Below are 18,043 nucleotides of genomic sequence, written 5' to 3'. Positions count from 1 at the left end.
TCACCCACAATTTTTACTACTGGTATACAGTGCCATTGTCTGACTGGGAATTCAAAGAATATATTGGGAATACAAATACCCTCATTTCTTGCTACTGCCATATAGTGCCAGTTTCTGACTGGTAATTCAAAGAATATATTGGGGGTTACGTGCACCCACAATTTTTACTACTGGTATACAGTGCCATTGTCTGACTGGGAATTCAAAGAATATATTGGGGTTATAAATACCCTCATTTCTTGCTACTGCCATAATAAGTGCCAGTTTCTGACTGGTAATTCAAAGAATATATTGGGGTTACGTGCACCCACAATTTTTACTACTGGTATACAGTGCCATTGTCTGACTGGGAATTCAAAGAATATATTGGGGAATACAAATACCCTCATTTCTTGCTACTGCCATATAGTGCCAGTTTCTGACTGGTAATTCAAAGAATATATTGGGGTTACGTGCACCCACACAATTTTTACTACTGGTATACAGTGCCATTGTCTGACTGGGAATTCAAAGAATATATTGGGGAATACAAATACCCTCATTTCTTGCTACTGCCATATAATGCCAGTTTCTGACTGGTAATTCAAAGAATATATTGGGGTTACGTGCACCCACAATTTTTACTACTGGTATACAGTGCCATTGTCTGACTGGGAATTCAAAGAATATATTGGGAATACAAATACCCTCATTTCTTGCTACTGCCATATAGTGCCAGTTTCTGACTGGTAATTCAAAGAATATATTGGGGTTACGTGCACCACAATTTTTACTACTGGTATACAGTGCCATTGGTCTGACTGGGAATTCAAAGAATATATTGGGAATACAAATACCCTCATTTCTTGCTACTGCCATATAGTGCCAGTTTCTGACTGGTAATTCAAAGAATATATTGGGGTTACGTGCACCCACAATTTTTACTACTGGTATACAGTGCCATTGTCTGACTGGGAATTCAAAGAATATATTGGGAATACAAATACCCTCATTTCTTGCTACTGCCATATAGTGCCAGTTTCTGACTGGTAATTCAAAGAATATATTGGGGTTACGTGCACCCACAATTTTTACTACTGGTATACAGTGCCATTGTCTGACTGGGAATTCAAAGAATATATTGGGAATACAAATACCCTCATTTCTTGCTACTGCCATATAGTGCCAGTTTCTGACTGGTAATTCAAAGAATATATTGGGGTTACGTGCACCCACAATTTTTACTACTGGTATACAGTGCCATTGTCTGACTGGGAATTCAAAGAATATATTGGGAATACAAATACCCTCATTTCTTGCTACTGCCATATAGTGCCAGTTTCTGACTGGTATTCAAAGAATATATTGGGGTTACGTGCACCCACAATTTTTACTACTGGTATACAGTGCCATTGTCTGACTGGGAATTCAAAGAATATATTGGGAATACAAATACCCTCATTTCTTGCTACTGCCATATATGCCAGTTTCTGACTGGTAATTCAAAGAATATATTGGGGTTACGTGCACCCACAATTTTTACTACTGGTATACAGTGCCATTGTCTGACTGGGAATTCAAAGAATATATTGGGAATACAAATACCCTCATTTCTTGCTACTGCCATATAGTGCCAGTTTCTGACTGGTAATTCAAAGAATATATTGGGGTTACGTGCACCCACAATTTTTACTACTGGTATACAGTGCCATTGTCTGACTGGGAATTCAAAGAATATATTGGGAATACAAATACCCTCATTTCTTGCTACTGCCATATAGTGCCAGTTTCTGACTGGTAATTCAAAGAATATATTGGGGTTACGTGCACCCACAATTTTTACTACTGGTATACAGTGCCATTGTCTGACTGGGAATTCAAAGAATATATTGGGAATACAAATACCCTCATTTCTTGCTACTGCCATATAGTGCCAGTTTCTGACTGGTAATTCAAAGAATATATTGGGGTTACGTGCACCACAATTTTTACTTACTGGTATACAGTGCCATTGTCTGACTGGGAATTCAAAGAATATATTGGGAATACAAATACCCTCATTTCTTGCTAACTGCCATATAGTGCCAGTTTCTGACTGGTAATTCAAAGAATATATTGGGGGTTACGTGCACCCACAATTTTTACTACTGGTATACAGTGCCATTGTCTGACTGGGAATTCAAAGAATATATTGGGAATACAAATACCCTCATTTCTTGCTACTGCCATATAGTGCCAGTTTCTGACTGGTAATTCAAAGAATATATTGGGGTTACGTGCACCCACAATTTTTACTACTGGTATACAGTGCCATTGTCTGACTGGGAATTCAAAGAATATATTGGGGTTATAAATACCCTCATTTCTTGCTACTGCCATATAGTGCCAGTTTCTGACTGGTAATTCAAAGAATATATTGGGGTTACGTGCACCCACAATTTTTACTACTGGTATACAGTGCCATTGTCTGACTGGGAATTCAAAGAATATATTGGGAATACAAATACCCTCATTTCTTGCTACTGCCATATAGTGCCAGTTTCTGACTGGTAATTCAAAGAATATATTGGGGTTACGTGCACCCACAATTTTTACTACTGGTATACAGTGCCATTGTCTGACTGGGAATTTCAAAGAATATATTGGGGTTATACAAATACCCTCATTTCTTGCTACTGCCATATAGTGCCAGTTTCTGACTGGTAATTCAAAGAATATATTGGGGTTACGTGCACCCACAATTTTTACTACTGGTATACAGTGCCATTGTCTGACTGGGAATTCAAAGAATATATTGGGAATACAAATACCCTCATTTCTTGCTACTGCCATATAGTGCCAGTTTCTGACTGGTAATTCAAAGAATATATTGGGGTTACGTGCACCCACAATTTTTACTACTGGTATACAGTGCCATTGTCTGACTGGGAATTCAAAGAATATATTGGGAATACAAATACCCTCATTTCTTGCTACTGCCATATAGTGCCAGTTTCTGACTGGTAATTCAAAGAATATATTGGGGTTACGTGCACCCACAATTTTTTACTACTGGTATACAGTGCCATTGTCTGACTGGGAATTCAAAGAATATATTGGGAATACAAATACCCTCATTTCTTGCTACTGCCATATAGTGCCAGTTTCTGACTGGTAATTCAAAGAATATATTGGGGTTACGTGCACCCACAATTTTTACTACTGGTATACAGTGCCATTGTCTGACTGGGAATTCAAAGAATATATTGGGGAATACAAATACCCTCATTTCTTGCTACTGCCATATAGTGCCAGTTTCTGACTGGTAATTCAAAGAATATATTGGGGTTACGTGCACCCACAATTTTTTACTACTGGTATACAGTGCCATTGTCTGACTGGGAATTCAAAGAATATATTGGGAATACAAATACCCTCATTTCTTGCTACTGCCATATAGTGCCAGTTTCTGACTGGTAATTCAAAGAATATATTGGGGTTACGTGCACCCACAATTTTTACTACTGGTATACAGTGCCATTGTCTGACTGGGAATTCAAAGAATATATTGGGGTTATAAATACCCTCATTTCTTGCTACTGCCATATAGTGCCAGTTTCTGACTGGTAATTCAAAGAATATATTGGGGTTACGTGCACCACAATTTTTACTACTGGTATACAGTGCCATTGTCTGACTGGGAATTCAAAGAATATATTGGGAATACAAATACCCTCATTTCTTGCTACTGCCATATAGTGCCAGTTTCTGACTGGTAATTCAAAGAATATATTGGGGTTACGTGCACCCACAATTTTTACTACTGGTATACAGTGCCATTGTCTGACTGGGAATTCAAAGAATATATTGGGAATACAAATACCCTCATTTCTTGCTACTGCCATATAATGCCAGTTTCTGACTGGTAATTCAAAGAATATATTGGGGTTACGTGCACCCACAATTTTTACTACTGGTATACAGTGCCATTGTCTGACTGGGAATTCAAAGAATATATTGGGAATACAAATACCCTCATTTCTTGCTACTGCCATATAGTGCCAGTTTCTGACTGGTAATTCAAAGAATATATTGGGGTTACGTGCACCCACAATTTTTACTACTGGTATACAGTGCCATTGTCTGACTGGGAATTCAAAGAATATATTGGGAATACAAATACCCTCATTTCTTGCTACTGCCATATAGTGCCAGTTTCTGACTGGTAATTCAAAGAATATATTGGGGTTACGTGCACCCACAATTTTTACTACTGGTATACAGTGCCATTGTCTGACTGGGAATTCAAAGAATATATTGGGAATACAAATACCCTCATTTCTTGCTACTGCCATATAATGCCAGTTTCTGACTGGTAATTCAAAGAATATATTGGGGTTACGTGCACCCACAATTTTTACTACTGGTATACAGTGCCATTGTCTGACTGGGAATTCAAAGAATATATTGGGAATACAAATACCCTCATTTCTTGCTACTGCCATATAGTGCCAGTTTCTGACTGGTAATTCAAAGAATATATTGGGGTTACGTGCACCCACAATTTTTACTACTGGTATACAGTGCCATTGTCTGACTGGGAATTCAAAGAATATATTGGGAATACAAATACCCTCATTTCTTGCTACTGCCATATAGTGCCAGTTTCTGACTGGTAATTCAAAGAATATATTGGGGTTACGTGCACCCACAATTTTTACTACTGGTATACAGTGCCATTGTCTGACTGGGAATTCAAAGAATATATTGGGAATACAAATACCCTCATTTCTTGCTACTGCCATATAGTGCCAGTTTCTGACTGGTAATTCAAAGAATATATTGGGGTTACGTGCACCCACAATTTTTACTACTGGTATACAGTGCCATTGTCTGACTGGGAATTCAAAGAATATATTGGGGTTATAAATACCCTCATTTCTTGCTACTGCCATATAGTGCCAGTTTCTGACTGGTAATTCAAAGAATATATTGGGGTTACGTGCACCCACAATTTTTACTACTGGTATACAGTGCCATTGTCTGACTGGGAATTCAAAGAATATATTGGGAATACAAATACCCTCATTTCTTGCTACTGCCATATAGTGCCAGTTTCTGACTGGTAATTCAAAGAATATATTGGGGTTACGTGCACCCACAATTTTTACTACTGGTATACAGTGCCGTTGTCTGACTGGGAATTCAAAGAATATATTGGGGTTATAAATACCCTCATTTCTTGCTACTGCCATATAGTGCCAGTTTCTGACTGGTAATTCAAAGAATATATTGGGGTTACGTGCACCCACAATTTTTACTACTGGTATACAGTGCCATTGTCTGACTGGGAATTCAAAGAATATATTGGGAATACAAATACCCTCATTTCTTGCTACTGCCATATAATGCCAGTTTCTGACTGGTAATTCAAAGAATATATTGGGGTTACGTGCACCCACAATTTTTACTACTGGTATACAGTGCCATTGTCTGACTGGGAATTCAAAGAATATATTGGGAATACAAATACCCTCATTTCTTGCTACTGCCATATAGTGCCAGTTTCTGACTGGTAATTCAAAGAATATATTGGGGTTACGTGCACCCACAATTTTTACTACTGGTATACAGTGCCATTGTCTGACTGGGAATTCAAAGAATATATTGGGGTTATAAATACCCTCATTTCTTGCTACTGCCATATAGTGCCAGTTTCTGACTGGTAATTCAAAGAATATATTGGGGTTACGTGCACCCACAATTTTTACTACTGGTATACAGTGCCATTGTCTGACTGGGAATTCAAAGAATATATTGGGAATACAAATACCCTCATTTCTTGCTACTGCCATATAATGCCAGTTTCTGACTGGTAATTCAAAGAATATATTGGGGTTACGTGCACCCACAATTTTTACTACTGGTATACAGTGCCATTGTCTGACTGGGAATTCAAAGAATATATTGGGAATACAAATACCCTCATTTCTTGCTACTGCCATATAGTGCCAGTTTCTGACTGGTAATTCAAAGAATATATTGGGGTTACGTGCACCCACAATTTTTACTACTGGTATACAGTGCCATTGTCTGACTGGGAATTCAAAGAATATATTGGGAATACAAATACCCTCATTTCTTGCTACTGCCATATAGTGCCAGTTTCTGACTGGTAATTCAAAGAATATATTGGGGTTACGTGCACCCACAATTTTTACTACTGGTATACAGTGCCATTGTCTGACTGGGAATTCAAAGAATATATTGGGAATACAAATACCCTCATTTCTTGCTACTGCCATATAGTGCCAGTTTCTGACTGGTAATTCAAAGAATATATTGGGGTTACGTGCACCCACAATTTTTATTACTGGTATACAGTGCCATTGTCTGACTGGGAATTCAAAGAATATATTGGGAATACAAATACCCTCATTTCTTGCTACTGCCATATAGTGCCAGTTTCTGACTGGTAATTCAAAGAATATATTGGGGTTACGTGCACCCACAATTTTTACTACTGGTATACAGTGCCATTGTCTGACTGGGAATTCAAAGAATATATTGGGAATACAAATACCCTCATTTCTTGCTACTGCCATATAGTGCCAGTTTCTGACTGGTAATTCAAAGAATATATTGGGGTTACGTGCACCCACAATTTTTACTACTGGTATACAGTGCCATTGTCTGACTGGGAATTCAAAGAATATATTGGGAATACAAATACCCTCATTTCTTGCTACTGCCATATAGTGCCAGTTTCTGACTGGTAATTCAAAGAATATATTGGGGTTACGTGCACCCACAATTTTTACTACTGGTATACAGTGCCATTGTCTGACTGGGAATTCAAAGAATATATTGGGAATACAAATACCCTCATTTCTTGCTACTGCCATATAGTGCCAGTTTCTGACTGGTAATTCAAAGAATATATTGGGGTTACGTGCACCCACAATTTTTACTACTGGTATACAGTGCCATTGTCTGACTGGGAATTCAAAGAATATATTGGGAATACAAATACCCTCATTTCTTGCTACTGCCATATAATGCCAGTTTCTGACTGGTAATTCAAAGAATATATTGGGGTTACGTGCACCCACAATTTTTACTACTGGTATACAGTGCCATTGTCTGACTGGGAATTCAAAGAATATATTGGGAATACAAATACCCTCATTTCTTGCTACTGCCATATAGTGCCAGTTTCTGACTGGTAATTCAAAGAATATATTGGGGTTACGTGCACCCACAATTTTTACTACTGGTATACAGTACCATTGTCTGACTGGGAATTCAAAGAATATATTGGGAATACAAATACCCTCATTTCTTGCTATTGCCATATAGTGCCAGTTTCTGACTGGTAATTCAAAGAATATATTGGGGTTACGTGCACCCACAATTTTTACTACTGGTATACAGTGCCATTGTCGGACTGGGAATTCAAAGAATATATTGGGAATACAAATACCCTCATTTCTTGCTACTGCCATATAGTGCCAGTTTCTGACTGGTAATTCAAAGAATATATTGGGGTTACGTGCACCCACAATTTTTACTACTGGTATACAGTGCCATTGTCTGACTGGGAATTCAAAGAATATATTGGGAATACAAATACCCTCATTTCTTGCTACTGCCATATAGTGCCAGTTTCTGACTGGTAATTCAAAGAATATATTGGGGTTACGTGCACCCACAATTTTTACTACTGGTATACAGTGCCATTGTCTGACTGGGAATTCAAAGAATATATTGGGAATACAAATACCCTCATTTCTTGCTACTGCCATATAGTGCCAGTTTCTGACTGGTAATTCAAAGAATATATTGGGGTTACGTGCACCCACAATTTTTACTACTGGTATACAGTGCCATTGTCTGACTGGGAATTCAAAGAATATATTGGGGTTATAAATACCCTCATTTCTTGCTACTGCCATATAGTGCCAGTTTCTGACTGGTAATTCAAAGAATATATTGGGGTTACGTGCACCCACAATTTTTACTACTGGTATACAGTGCCATTGTCTGACTGGGAATTCAAAGAATATATTGGGAATACAAATACCCTCATTTCTTGCTACTGCCATATAATGCCAGTTTCTGACTGGTAATTCAAAGAATATATTGGGGTTACGTGCACCCACAATTTTTACTACTGGTATACAGTGCCATTGTCTGACTGGGAATTCAAAGAATATATTGGGAATACAAATACCCTCATTTCTTGCTACTGCCATATAGTGCCAGTTTCTGACTGGTAATTCAAAGAATATATTGGGGTTACGTGCACCCACAATTTTTACTACTGGTATACAGTGCCATTGTCTGACTGGGAATTCAAAGAATATATTGGGAATACAAATACCCTCATTTCTTGCTACTGCCATATAGTGCCAGTTTCTGACTGGTAATTCAAAGAATATATTGGGGTTACGTGCACCCACAATTTTTACTACTGGTATACAGTGCCATTGTCTGACTGGGAATTCAAAGAATATATTGGGAATACAAATACCCTCATTTCTTGCTACTGCCATATAGTGCCAGTTTCTGACTGGTAATTCAAAGAATATATTGGGGTTACGTGCACCCACAATTTTTACTACTGGTATACAGTGCCATTGTCTGACTGGGAATTCAAAGAATATATTGGGAATACAAATACCCTCATTTCTTGCTACTGCCATATAGTGCCAGTTTCTGACTGGTAATTCAAAGAATATATTGGGGTTACGTGCACCCACAATTTTTTGTACTGGTATACAGTGCCAATTTCTAACTAGGAATTCAAAGTGCGCAAGGCTCCCGGAAAGGGACGTGGACGAGGCCGTGGGCGAGGTCGGGGGAATGGTTCTGGGGAGCAAGGTAGCAGTGAAGCCACAGGGCGTCCCGTGCCTACTCCTGTGGGGCAGCAAGCATTGCGCCACTCCACAGTGCCAGGGTTGCTTGCCACATTAACTAAACTGCAGGGTACAAACCTTAGTAGGCCCGAGAACCAGGAACAGGTCTTGCAATGGCTGTCAGAGAACGCTTACAGCACATTGTCCAGCAGCCAGTCAGACTCTGCCTCCTCTCCTCCTATTACCCAACAGTCTTGTCTTCCTTCCTCCCAAAATTCCGAAGCTTTACAGAACAATAACCCAAACTGTCCCTGCTCCCCAGAGCTGTTCTCCGCTCCTTTCATTGTCCCTCAACCTGCCTCTCCACGTCACGATTCCACGAACCTAACAGAGGAGCATCTGTGTCCAGATGCTCAAACACTAGAGTCTCCTCCATCTCCGTTCGATTTGGTGGTGGATGACCAGCAACCCACCCTCATCGACGATGATGTGACGCAGTTGCCGTCAGGGCATCCAGTTGACCGGCGCATTGTGCGGGAGGAGGAGATGAGACAGGAGTTGGAAGAGGAAGTGGTGGATGATGAGGACACTGACCCGACCTGGACAGGGGGGATGTCAAGCGGGGAAAGTAGTGTGGATGTTGAGGCAGGTGCAGCACCAAAAAGGGTAGCTAGAGGCAGAGGCAGAGGTCAGCAGCTTAGGCGAAGCCAGGCCACACCCGGAATCTCCCAAGATGTTCCAGTTCGTACCCAGCCCCGAAAAACTCCCACCTCGAGGGCACGTTTCTCGAAGGTGTGGAGTTTTTTCAAGGAATGCGCCGAGGACAGATATAGTGTTGTCTGCACAATTTGCCTCTCGAAATTGATTAGGGGCTCTGAGAAGAGCAACCTGTCCACCACTTCAATGCGCCGTCATTTGGAATCCAAGCACTGGAATCAGTGGCAGGCAGCAACGGCAGGACAAAGGCCGCCTGCCGTTCACGCCACTGCCACTGCCTCTGCCACTGCCTCTGCCTCTGCCACTGCCACTGCTGACTGTGCTGGCGATGCACTCCAGAGGACGAGCCAGGACACCACTTCATCTGCCTCCGCCACTTTGTTGACTTCTCCCTCATCCTCCCCTGTTCCTGTCTTATCTCCTTCTCCTGCACCATCAAAGGCACCATCAGGCGCTTCTTTACAACAACCCACCATCTCTCAGACATTGGAGCGGCGGCAGAAATACACTGCTAACCACCCACACGCGCAAGCCTTGAACGCCAACATCGCTAAACTGCTGGCCCAGGAGATGTTGGCGTTCCGGCTTGTTGAAACTCCCGCCTTCCTGGACCTGATGGCAACTGCGGCACCTCGCTATGCCGTCCCTAGCCGTCACTACTTCTCCCGGTGTGCCGTCCCCGCCTTGCACCAGCACGTGTCACTCAACATCAGGCGGGCCCTTAGTTCCGCGCTTTGCACAAAGGTCCACTTGACCACCGACGCGTGGACAAGTGCATGCGGACAGGGACGCTACATTTCACTGACGGCACACTGGGTGAATGTAGTTGAGGCTGGGACTGCTTCCCAAACTGGCCCGGTGTACCTCGTCTCCCCGCCTAACATTCCTGGCAGGGACACGAGAAGAACACCCCCCTCCTCCTCCTCCTCTACCGCCTCCTCCTCCGCCACCGCCTCCTCCTCCGCCACCGCCTCCTCCTCCGCTGTTAGATTGACCCCAGCTACGAGTTGGAAACGTTGCAGCACTGGCGTTGGTAGACGTCAGCAGGCTGTGCTGAAGCTGATCAGCTTGGGGGACAGACAGCACACTGCCTCCGAGGTGAGGGATGCCCTCCTCGATGAGACGGCAATATGGTTTGAGCCGCTGCACCTGGGCCCAGGCATGGTCGTTTGTGATAACGGCCGGAACCTGGTAGCAGCTCTGGAGCTTGCCGGACTCCAACATGTTCCATGCCTGGCCCACGTCTTCAACCTAGTGGTGCAACGTTTCCTAAAGAGCTACCCCAATGTTCCAGAGCTACTGGTGAAAGTGCGGCGCATGTGCGCCCACTTTCGCAAGTCGACAGTAGCCGCTGCTAGCTTAAAATCTCTCCAGCAACGCCTGCATGTGCCACAACACCGGCTTTTGTGCGACGTCCCCACACGCTGGAACTCAACGTTTCAGATGTTGAATAGAGTGGTTGAGCAGCAGAGACCTTTGATGGAATACCAGCTACAAAACCCTAGGGTGCCACAAAGTCAGCTGCCTCAGTTTCACATCCATGAGTGGCCATGGATGAGAGACCTTTGTGACATCCTACGGGTCTTTGAGGAGTCCACAAGGAGGGTGAGCTCTGAGGATGCGATGGTGAGCCTTACAATCCCGCTCTTGTGTGTTCTGAGAGAATCCCTGATTGACATCAGGGATAACTCAGATCACACACAGGAGTTAGGGATAGCATCCGATCCGTCACAGCTGGAGAGTAGGTCCACACATCTGTCCGCTTCACTGCGTTTAATGGAGGAGGAGGAGGAGGAGGAAGAAGAGTTGTCCGATGATGTGATGGTGATACAGGAGGCTTCCGGGCAACTTCGAATCGTCCCATTGTTGCAGCGCGGATGGGTAGACATGGAGGATGAGGAGGAAATGGAGATTGAACTTTCCGGTGGGGCCAGAGGAGTCATGCCAACTAACACTGTGGCAGACATGGCTGAGTTCATGTTGGGGTGCTTTACAACCGACAAGCGTATTGTCAAAATCATGGAGGACAACCAGTACTGGATCTTTGCTATCCTTGACCCCCGGTATAAAAACAACATCTCGTCTTTTATTCCGGTAGAGGGGAGGGCCAATCGCATCAATGCTTGCCACAGGCAATTGGTGCAGAATATGATGGAGATGTTTCCAGCATGTGACGTTGGCGGCAGGGAGGGCAGTTCCTCCAGTAGGCAACCAAGTTCTCACCGGTCCACACAAACGAGGGGCACACTGTCTAAGGTCTGGGACACCTTGATGGCACCCCCTCGCCAAAGTGCCGCCACGGAGGGTCCTAGTGTCACCAGGCGTGAGAAGTATAGGCGCATGTTGCGGGAATACCTTTCCGACCACAGCCCTGTCCTCTCCGACCCCTCTGCGCCCTACACGTATTGGGTGTCGAAGTTGGACCTGTGGCTTGAACTTGCCCTATATGCCTTGGAGGTGCTGTCCTGTCCTGCCGCCAGCGTCCTATCTGAGAGGGTGTTCAGTGCAGCCGGTGGCATCATCACTGACAAGCGCACCCGTCTGTCAGCTGAGAGTGCCGACCGGCTCACTTTGATAAAAATGAACCACCACTGGGTAGAGGCGTCATTTTTGTGCCCACCTGTGTAAAGCACCCCAACATGAAACTCCATGTCTGTACTCAACCTCTCCAATTCCTCCGCATCCTCATACTCATCCACCATAAGCGTTGCACAATTCTGCTAATACTAGGCTCCCTCCACCCTGATTTCCCCCAACTCTGCTGGTTAGAGGCTCCCTCCACCCTGATTTCCACCAACTCTGCTGGTTAGAGGCTCCCTCCACCATGAATTGGTCCAAACTGGGCTGTTTAGCGGCTCCCTCCACCATTAATTGGTCCAAACTGGGCTGGTTAGAGGCTCCCTCCACCATGAATTGGTCCAAACTGGGCTGGTTAGAGGCTCCCTCCACCATTAATTGGTCCAAACTGGGCTGGTTAGAGGCTCCCTCCACCATGAATTGGTCCAAACTGGGTTTTTTAGAGGCTCCCTCCACCATGAATTTGCCCAAACTGGGCTGTTTAGAGGCTCCCTCCACCATGAATTGGTCCAAACTGGGGTTTTTAGGGCTCCCTCCACCATGAATTTCCCAAAACTTGGCTGTTTAGAGGCTCCCTCCACCATTAATTGGTCCAAACTGGGCTGGTTAGAGGCTCCCTCCACCATGAATTTGCCCAAACTGGGCTGTTTAGAGGCTCCCTCCACCATGAATTGGTCCAAACTGGGTTTTTTAGAGGCTCCCTCCACCATGAATTGGTCCAAACTTGGCTGTTTAGAGGCTCCCTCCACCATTAATTGGTCCAAACTGGGCTGGTTAGAGGCTCCCTCCACCATGAATTGGTCCAAACTGGGTTTTTTAGAGGCTCCCTCCACCATGAATTTGCCCAAACTGGGCTGTTTAGAGGCTCCCTCCACCATGAATTGGTCCAAACTGGGGTTTTTAGGGGCTCCCTCCACCATGAATTTCCCAAAACTTGGCTGTTTAGAGGCTCCCTCCACCATTAATTGGTCCAAACTGGGCTGGTTAGAGGCTCCCTCCACCATGAATTTGCCCAAACTGGGCTGTTTAGAGGCTCCCTCCACCATGAATTGGTCCAAACTGGGTTTTTTAGAGGCTCCCTCCACCATGAATTGGTCCAAACTGGGCTGTTTAGAGGCTCCCTCCACCATGAATTTGCCCAAACTGGGCTGTTTAGAGGCTCCCTCCACCATGAATTTGCCCAAACTGGGCTGGTTAGAGGCTCCCTCCACCATGAATTGGTCCAAGCTGGGTTTTTTAGAGGCTCCCTCCACCATGAATTGGTCCAAACTGGGCTGTTTAGAGGCTCCCTCCACCATGAATTTGCCCAAACTGGGCTGTTTAGAGGCTCCCTCCACCATGAATTTGCCCAAACTGGGCTGGTTAGAGGCTCCCTCCACCATGAATTGGTCCAAACTGGGCTGGTTAGAGGCTCCCTCCACCATTAATTGGTCCAAACTGGGCTGTTTAGAGGCTCCCTCCACCATGAATTGGTCCAAACTGGGTTTTTTAGAGGCTCCCTCCACCATGAATTGGTCCAAACTGGGCTGGTTAGAGGCTCCCTCCACCATGAATTTGCCCAAACTGGGCTGGTTAGAGGCTCCCTCCACCATGAATTGGTCCAAACTGGGCTGTTTAGAGGCTCCCTCCACCATGAATTGGTCCAAACTGGGCTGTTTAGAGGCTCCCTCCACCATGAATTTGCCCAAACTGGGCTGGTTAGAGGCTCCCTCCACCATGAATTGGTCCAAACTGGGCTGGTTAGAGGCTCCCTCCACCATTAATTGGTCCAAACTGGGCTGTTTAGAGGCTCCCTCCACCATGAATTTGCCCAAACTGGGCTGGTTAGAGGCTCCCTCCACCATGAATTGGTCCAAACTGGGCTGGTTAGAGGCTCCCTCCACCATGAATTTCCCAAAACTTGGCTGTTTAGAGGCTCCCTCCACCATGAATTTGCCCAAACTGGGCTGTTTAGAGGCTCCCTCCACCATGAATTGGTCCAAACTGGGTTTTTTAGAGGCTCCCTCCACCATGAATTGGTCCAAACTGGGCTGTTTAGAGGCTCCCTCCACCATGAATTTGCCCAAACTGGGCTGGTTAGAGGCTCCCTCCACCATGAATTGGTCCAAGCTGGGTTTTTTAGAGGCTCCCTCCACCATGAATTTGCCCAAACTGGGCTGGTTAGAGGCTCCCTCCACCATGAATTGGTCCAAACTGGGCTGTTTAGAGGCTCCCTCCACCATTAATTGGTCCAAACTGGGGTTTTTAGAGGCTCCCTCCACCATGAATTTGCCCAAACTGGGGTGTTTAGAGGCTCCCTCCACCATGAATTTGCCCAAACTCTGCTGGTTAGAGGCTCAATCCACCCTGATTTTCAAAACAAATGTTGGTGCCAACCTCAACTTACTACAAGGGCCAAATTCACTGCTGGTGACAAGCTCTCCTCACTGCAAGTGCCAAATACACATGTTTCAAGGTGTTTTCCTACTGTCAGAGAGGTGGTATTGAGTGTGTAAAGTGTGTAGTTGTTAGGCTGTGATGTTGGGGTAATAGAGGGTCTTTGGTGTGTTAGATGCCCCCAGACATGCTTCCCCTGCTGTCCCAGTGTCATTCCAGAGGTGTTGGCATCATTTCCTGGGGTGTCATAGTGGACTTGGTGACCCTCCAGACACGGATTTGGGTTTCCCCCTTAACGAGTATCTGTTCCCCATAGACTATAATGGGGTTCGAAACCCATTCGAACACACGAACATTGAGCGGCTGTTCGAATCGAATTTCGAACCTCGAACATTTTAGTGTTCGCTCATCTCTATTAATAAAGCATATTACATATAATATTTACCAAAGTCACAAATGCTGCCAAAAAAATCAAAAGCTGTTGAAAAGATTAAGTACTTTAAATAATGCTAGCCATTCCATAAACGAATAAATAAATAATTATATAAAGCAATGTGGCTACTCATGGTTTCCAATATTTTTTGGCTTACAGATTTGAGGTTAAAGTTTCTAGAACAACATGTGGTAAACATTAGCAATGTTATGATGCTCTTTTTAAGCATAGAGATATTATTCGTGACAATTATCAGAGTCTTATTGCAGAAACTACATGTTTGCATGTAACCTGTGACTGTAATAATTACATCACAAGAGGGAAATCCCAGCTAACTAAATGTCTGTAAAGATGACAAACTAGGTTATTTAATGGTACAATATGATGAGCATTGTTAAGATAAAGATGACTTTTAGAAAATACACATTATTGCTTTTCCTACTCAGATATGTCAAGTTACTTGATAATCCCATTGAAGGAGATGAAAGCTTAGATACTGAGAATGAAGAAGAAAATAATAATCAAGACCGTGAACAGTTTGAGAAAGAATTTATGAAATCCTACATTAAAGATCTTGTTGAAAGAGGTAAACTCATAAAATAAGATTACATTTACCTGTTTTTCTCATTTATTTATTTGCAAACGAGTCGGTAAGAAGTTGAGGATACATTTCTTATAACAAGACAATTCAAAATATTCAAAAGACAAACAAATATAATTTTATGGGGTTATCTATAATTTTCACCAGTCCATAGATTGTATCTGAAATAACAGCTAAGGGCAGGTCCACACCTGCGCCCGGTGGTCAGTTTTCAAACCATTTCATGTGAATGGGTTTGCAAAGTGACTGCTCTTTTGCATCTTCTGCCTGTCTGTGGCGAAACCGTTTTTTTTTTAGCTGGACACAAAGTCGGACAGGCAGGATTGGCTAAAGCAGAGATCGGGCACAGGTGTGAACTGAATTGAATGGGGATGAAATGAAATACAACATAAAACCTGTGGTCAGGAGTGAAGCTGCTTTGGGTAGCACTTGGGACTTGTCTACTTTGTACAATATTTTTTGGTTATAAGGGAGCGTTCACACTACCGTTGACGTCCGACAGCTAGTGTCCGCTGCTAATGTCCATTCAAAATCTTATGCCTACATGTCGGGTTTTGCTGTCCGCTTGAAAAGTCAGACATCTTTGGGAACGGACAGTTAAGGACAACCACAGACAGTAAAAGAACGCACCCGATCTCCATTTAAATCAATGCAAAATGTCACGGACACAGCTAGTGTCCGCTGCTAATGTCCGCACAAATTTTTGAACGGACATTAGCAGCGGACACTAGCTGTCAGACACTGACGGTAGTATGAACGCCCCCTAACAGTCTCCCAAAAATAACTGAACAACAGTTTTTTCATTACAAAAATTGAAAAAAGTTTTTTAGTTCTGCCCACCAGTTTTTTTCATTGGTTAGCTGCAATCTGCAAGCAAATTCAGCTGAAAGTGTTCAATTTCACTACATGGTAAAACCTGGTAAAGTAAACATGACATGGTGCACATTTAAATCAAGGCAAGGAAATATAGCATCTAGCTGTGCACTCCGCTCCGGATTAGGCCCAATGCATGGGCCTAGTCTGGAGGAGGGAGGTTCTTCAGGCCGAATCGCGAGTCAAATCGGCCTGAAGAATGAGCTTCTTGCTTCTTTTTTCCAGGAGCCGGAAGAAATGGCTCCTAGAAAAAACTCCTGAGCGGCACCCATTGATTTCAATGGGAGCCGTCTTTTTGATCAGGATTTTGAGGCATTTACGGACTCAAAATCCTGACCAAAAATCTCTGTGTGAACTTACCCTAAGGGTCCATTCACACAGTTTTTTGGAGAGGATTTTGATGCTGAATCCGCCTCAAAATCAGCCTCCAAAAAAAGCCTCCCAATATAACTCCATTGGGAGGCTTTTTTTGGAGGCTGATTCAGTGTCAAAATCAGCGCCAAAAAACTCTGTGTGCACTGACCGTATGGGTCAGTTCACTCAGAGGAATTTGCTGCAGATTTGGGAGCAGATTTCACCCCCGAATCTGAAGGAGATTCCTCGCGAATCTGCCTCCCATTGTTTTCAACTATATAACTATTATATTAGGAGTCCATCTCCTAAAACACTGTTCAGACCAGGAAATCTGACTAACACAACACTACCGATGTCCATGTCAAAAGATTTTCACAACATGCATTTTCACAATGCATGGCCTTAGCCTAATCATGTATTATTAACTATTCTTGAACATAAGAAATTGTGTTCAACTCTGAAGAATTCCTGTAATGTTCCCTTTAATAACAATATGGTCAATGTTGTTCTTTTTTTCAGATTCTGCACCCTGTTATACCACAAAAGTGTCCCTTAATTTACAGATTTAGGAGATACAAAACTGAAGTCCAAAAAACAACTGTATGATGGCGCTTTATCAAAAAATTGTTCCTTTAAAGTTGTCTTTTAAGATTGTTTTGTGCTGTAATTACAATATTGTTACTAACGTATTATGTCTTAAATTAAACTAAAGTGGTTGACTGCTGTAGATGTGCAGCACGAGCAGATGTGCAAGTGACATTTTCTAACAAGAATATAATTGCTGTGTCTGATATTGAAATATAAACAGTCTTTGTCAGTAATGTTTATGGTGAAGGGTTATTCATTGTGGGGTTGGAGACATATGTGTCATTTTAAAAGAAACTAAGTAGTAAAAAATGTATTCTAAATAAAAAATATAAAATGAGTACCTCTCATTGTTCATTTAAGGACTTATCTATATTCGGTCTGGATGTTCCTGTCTCTATAGAACTGGTAAACACAAGGTCAGGAAATCACCATTGAATTGTTTTCACATTATACTGGATCTAATGCAGCGGTTCTCAACCTGTGGGTCGCGACCCCGGCGGGGGTCGAACGACCAAAACACAGGGGTCGCCACATACCTTCCAACCGTCCCAGTTGGTGGGAGGTATGCCCCGGTTTCAACTGATCGGCGCCCGGAGGACACCGATGAGTTGAAAACACAGGCGATTAAAGCAGGAGCTGACACAGCCAGCTCCTGCTTTAACGCTGTGCTGCGGCTTCTGTATGTGTAGCCGCAATGTGATGACGTCA

General features: G+C 43.4%; 1 protein-coding gene across 1 annotated transcript in view; it reads left to right on the top strand.

Moving 5' to 3' along the window:
* Positions 1-17,672, top strand: part of LRRC2 (leucine rich repeat containing 2) — a 284,202-nt gene extending 266,530 nt beyond the window's left edge. The window contains exons 8-9 of the mRNA XM_075277223.1: positions 15,366-15,505; positions 17,267-17,672. Coding sequence (XP_075133324.1) covers positions 15,366-15,505; positions 17,267-17,316 — 190 coding nt within the window. The 3' untranslated portion in view covers positions 17,317-17,672. The remainder of the gene's footprint in view (positions 1-15,365; positions 15,506-17,266) is intronic.
* The last annotated feature ends 371 nt before the right edge of the window (positions 17,673-18,043 follow it).

The sequence above is a fragment of the Leptodactylus fuscus genome, chromosome 1, assembly GCF_031893055.1.
Source record: "Leptodactylus fuscus isolate aLepFus1 chromosome 1, aLepFus1.hap2, whole genome shotgun sequence".
In the NCBI taxonomy this organism is placed as follows: domain Eukaryota; kingdom Metazoa; phylum Chordata; class Amphibia; order Anura; family Leptodactylidae; genus Leptodactylus; species Leptodactylus fuscus.
The sequence above is the reverse complement of the archived record's forward strand: the minus strand, read 5'-3'. Positions and strand labels throughout refer to the sequence as shown.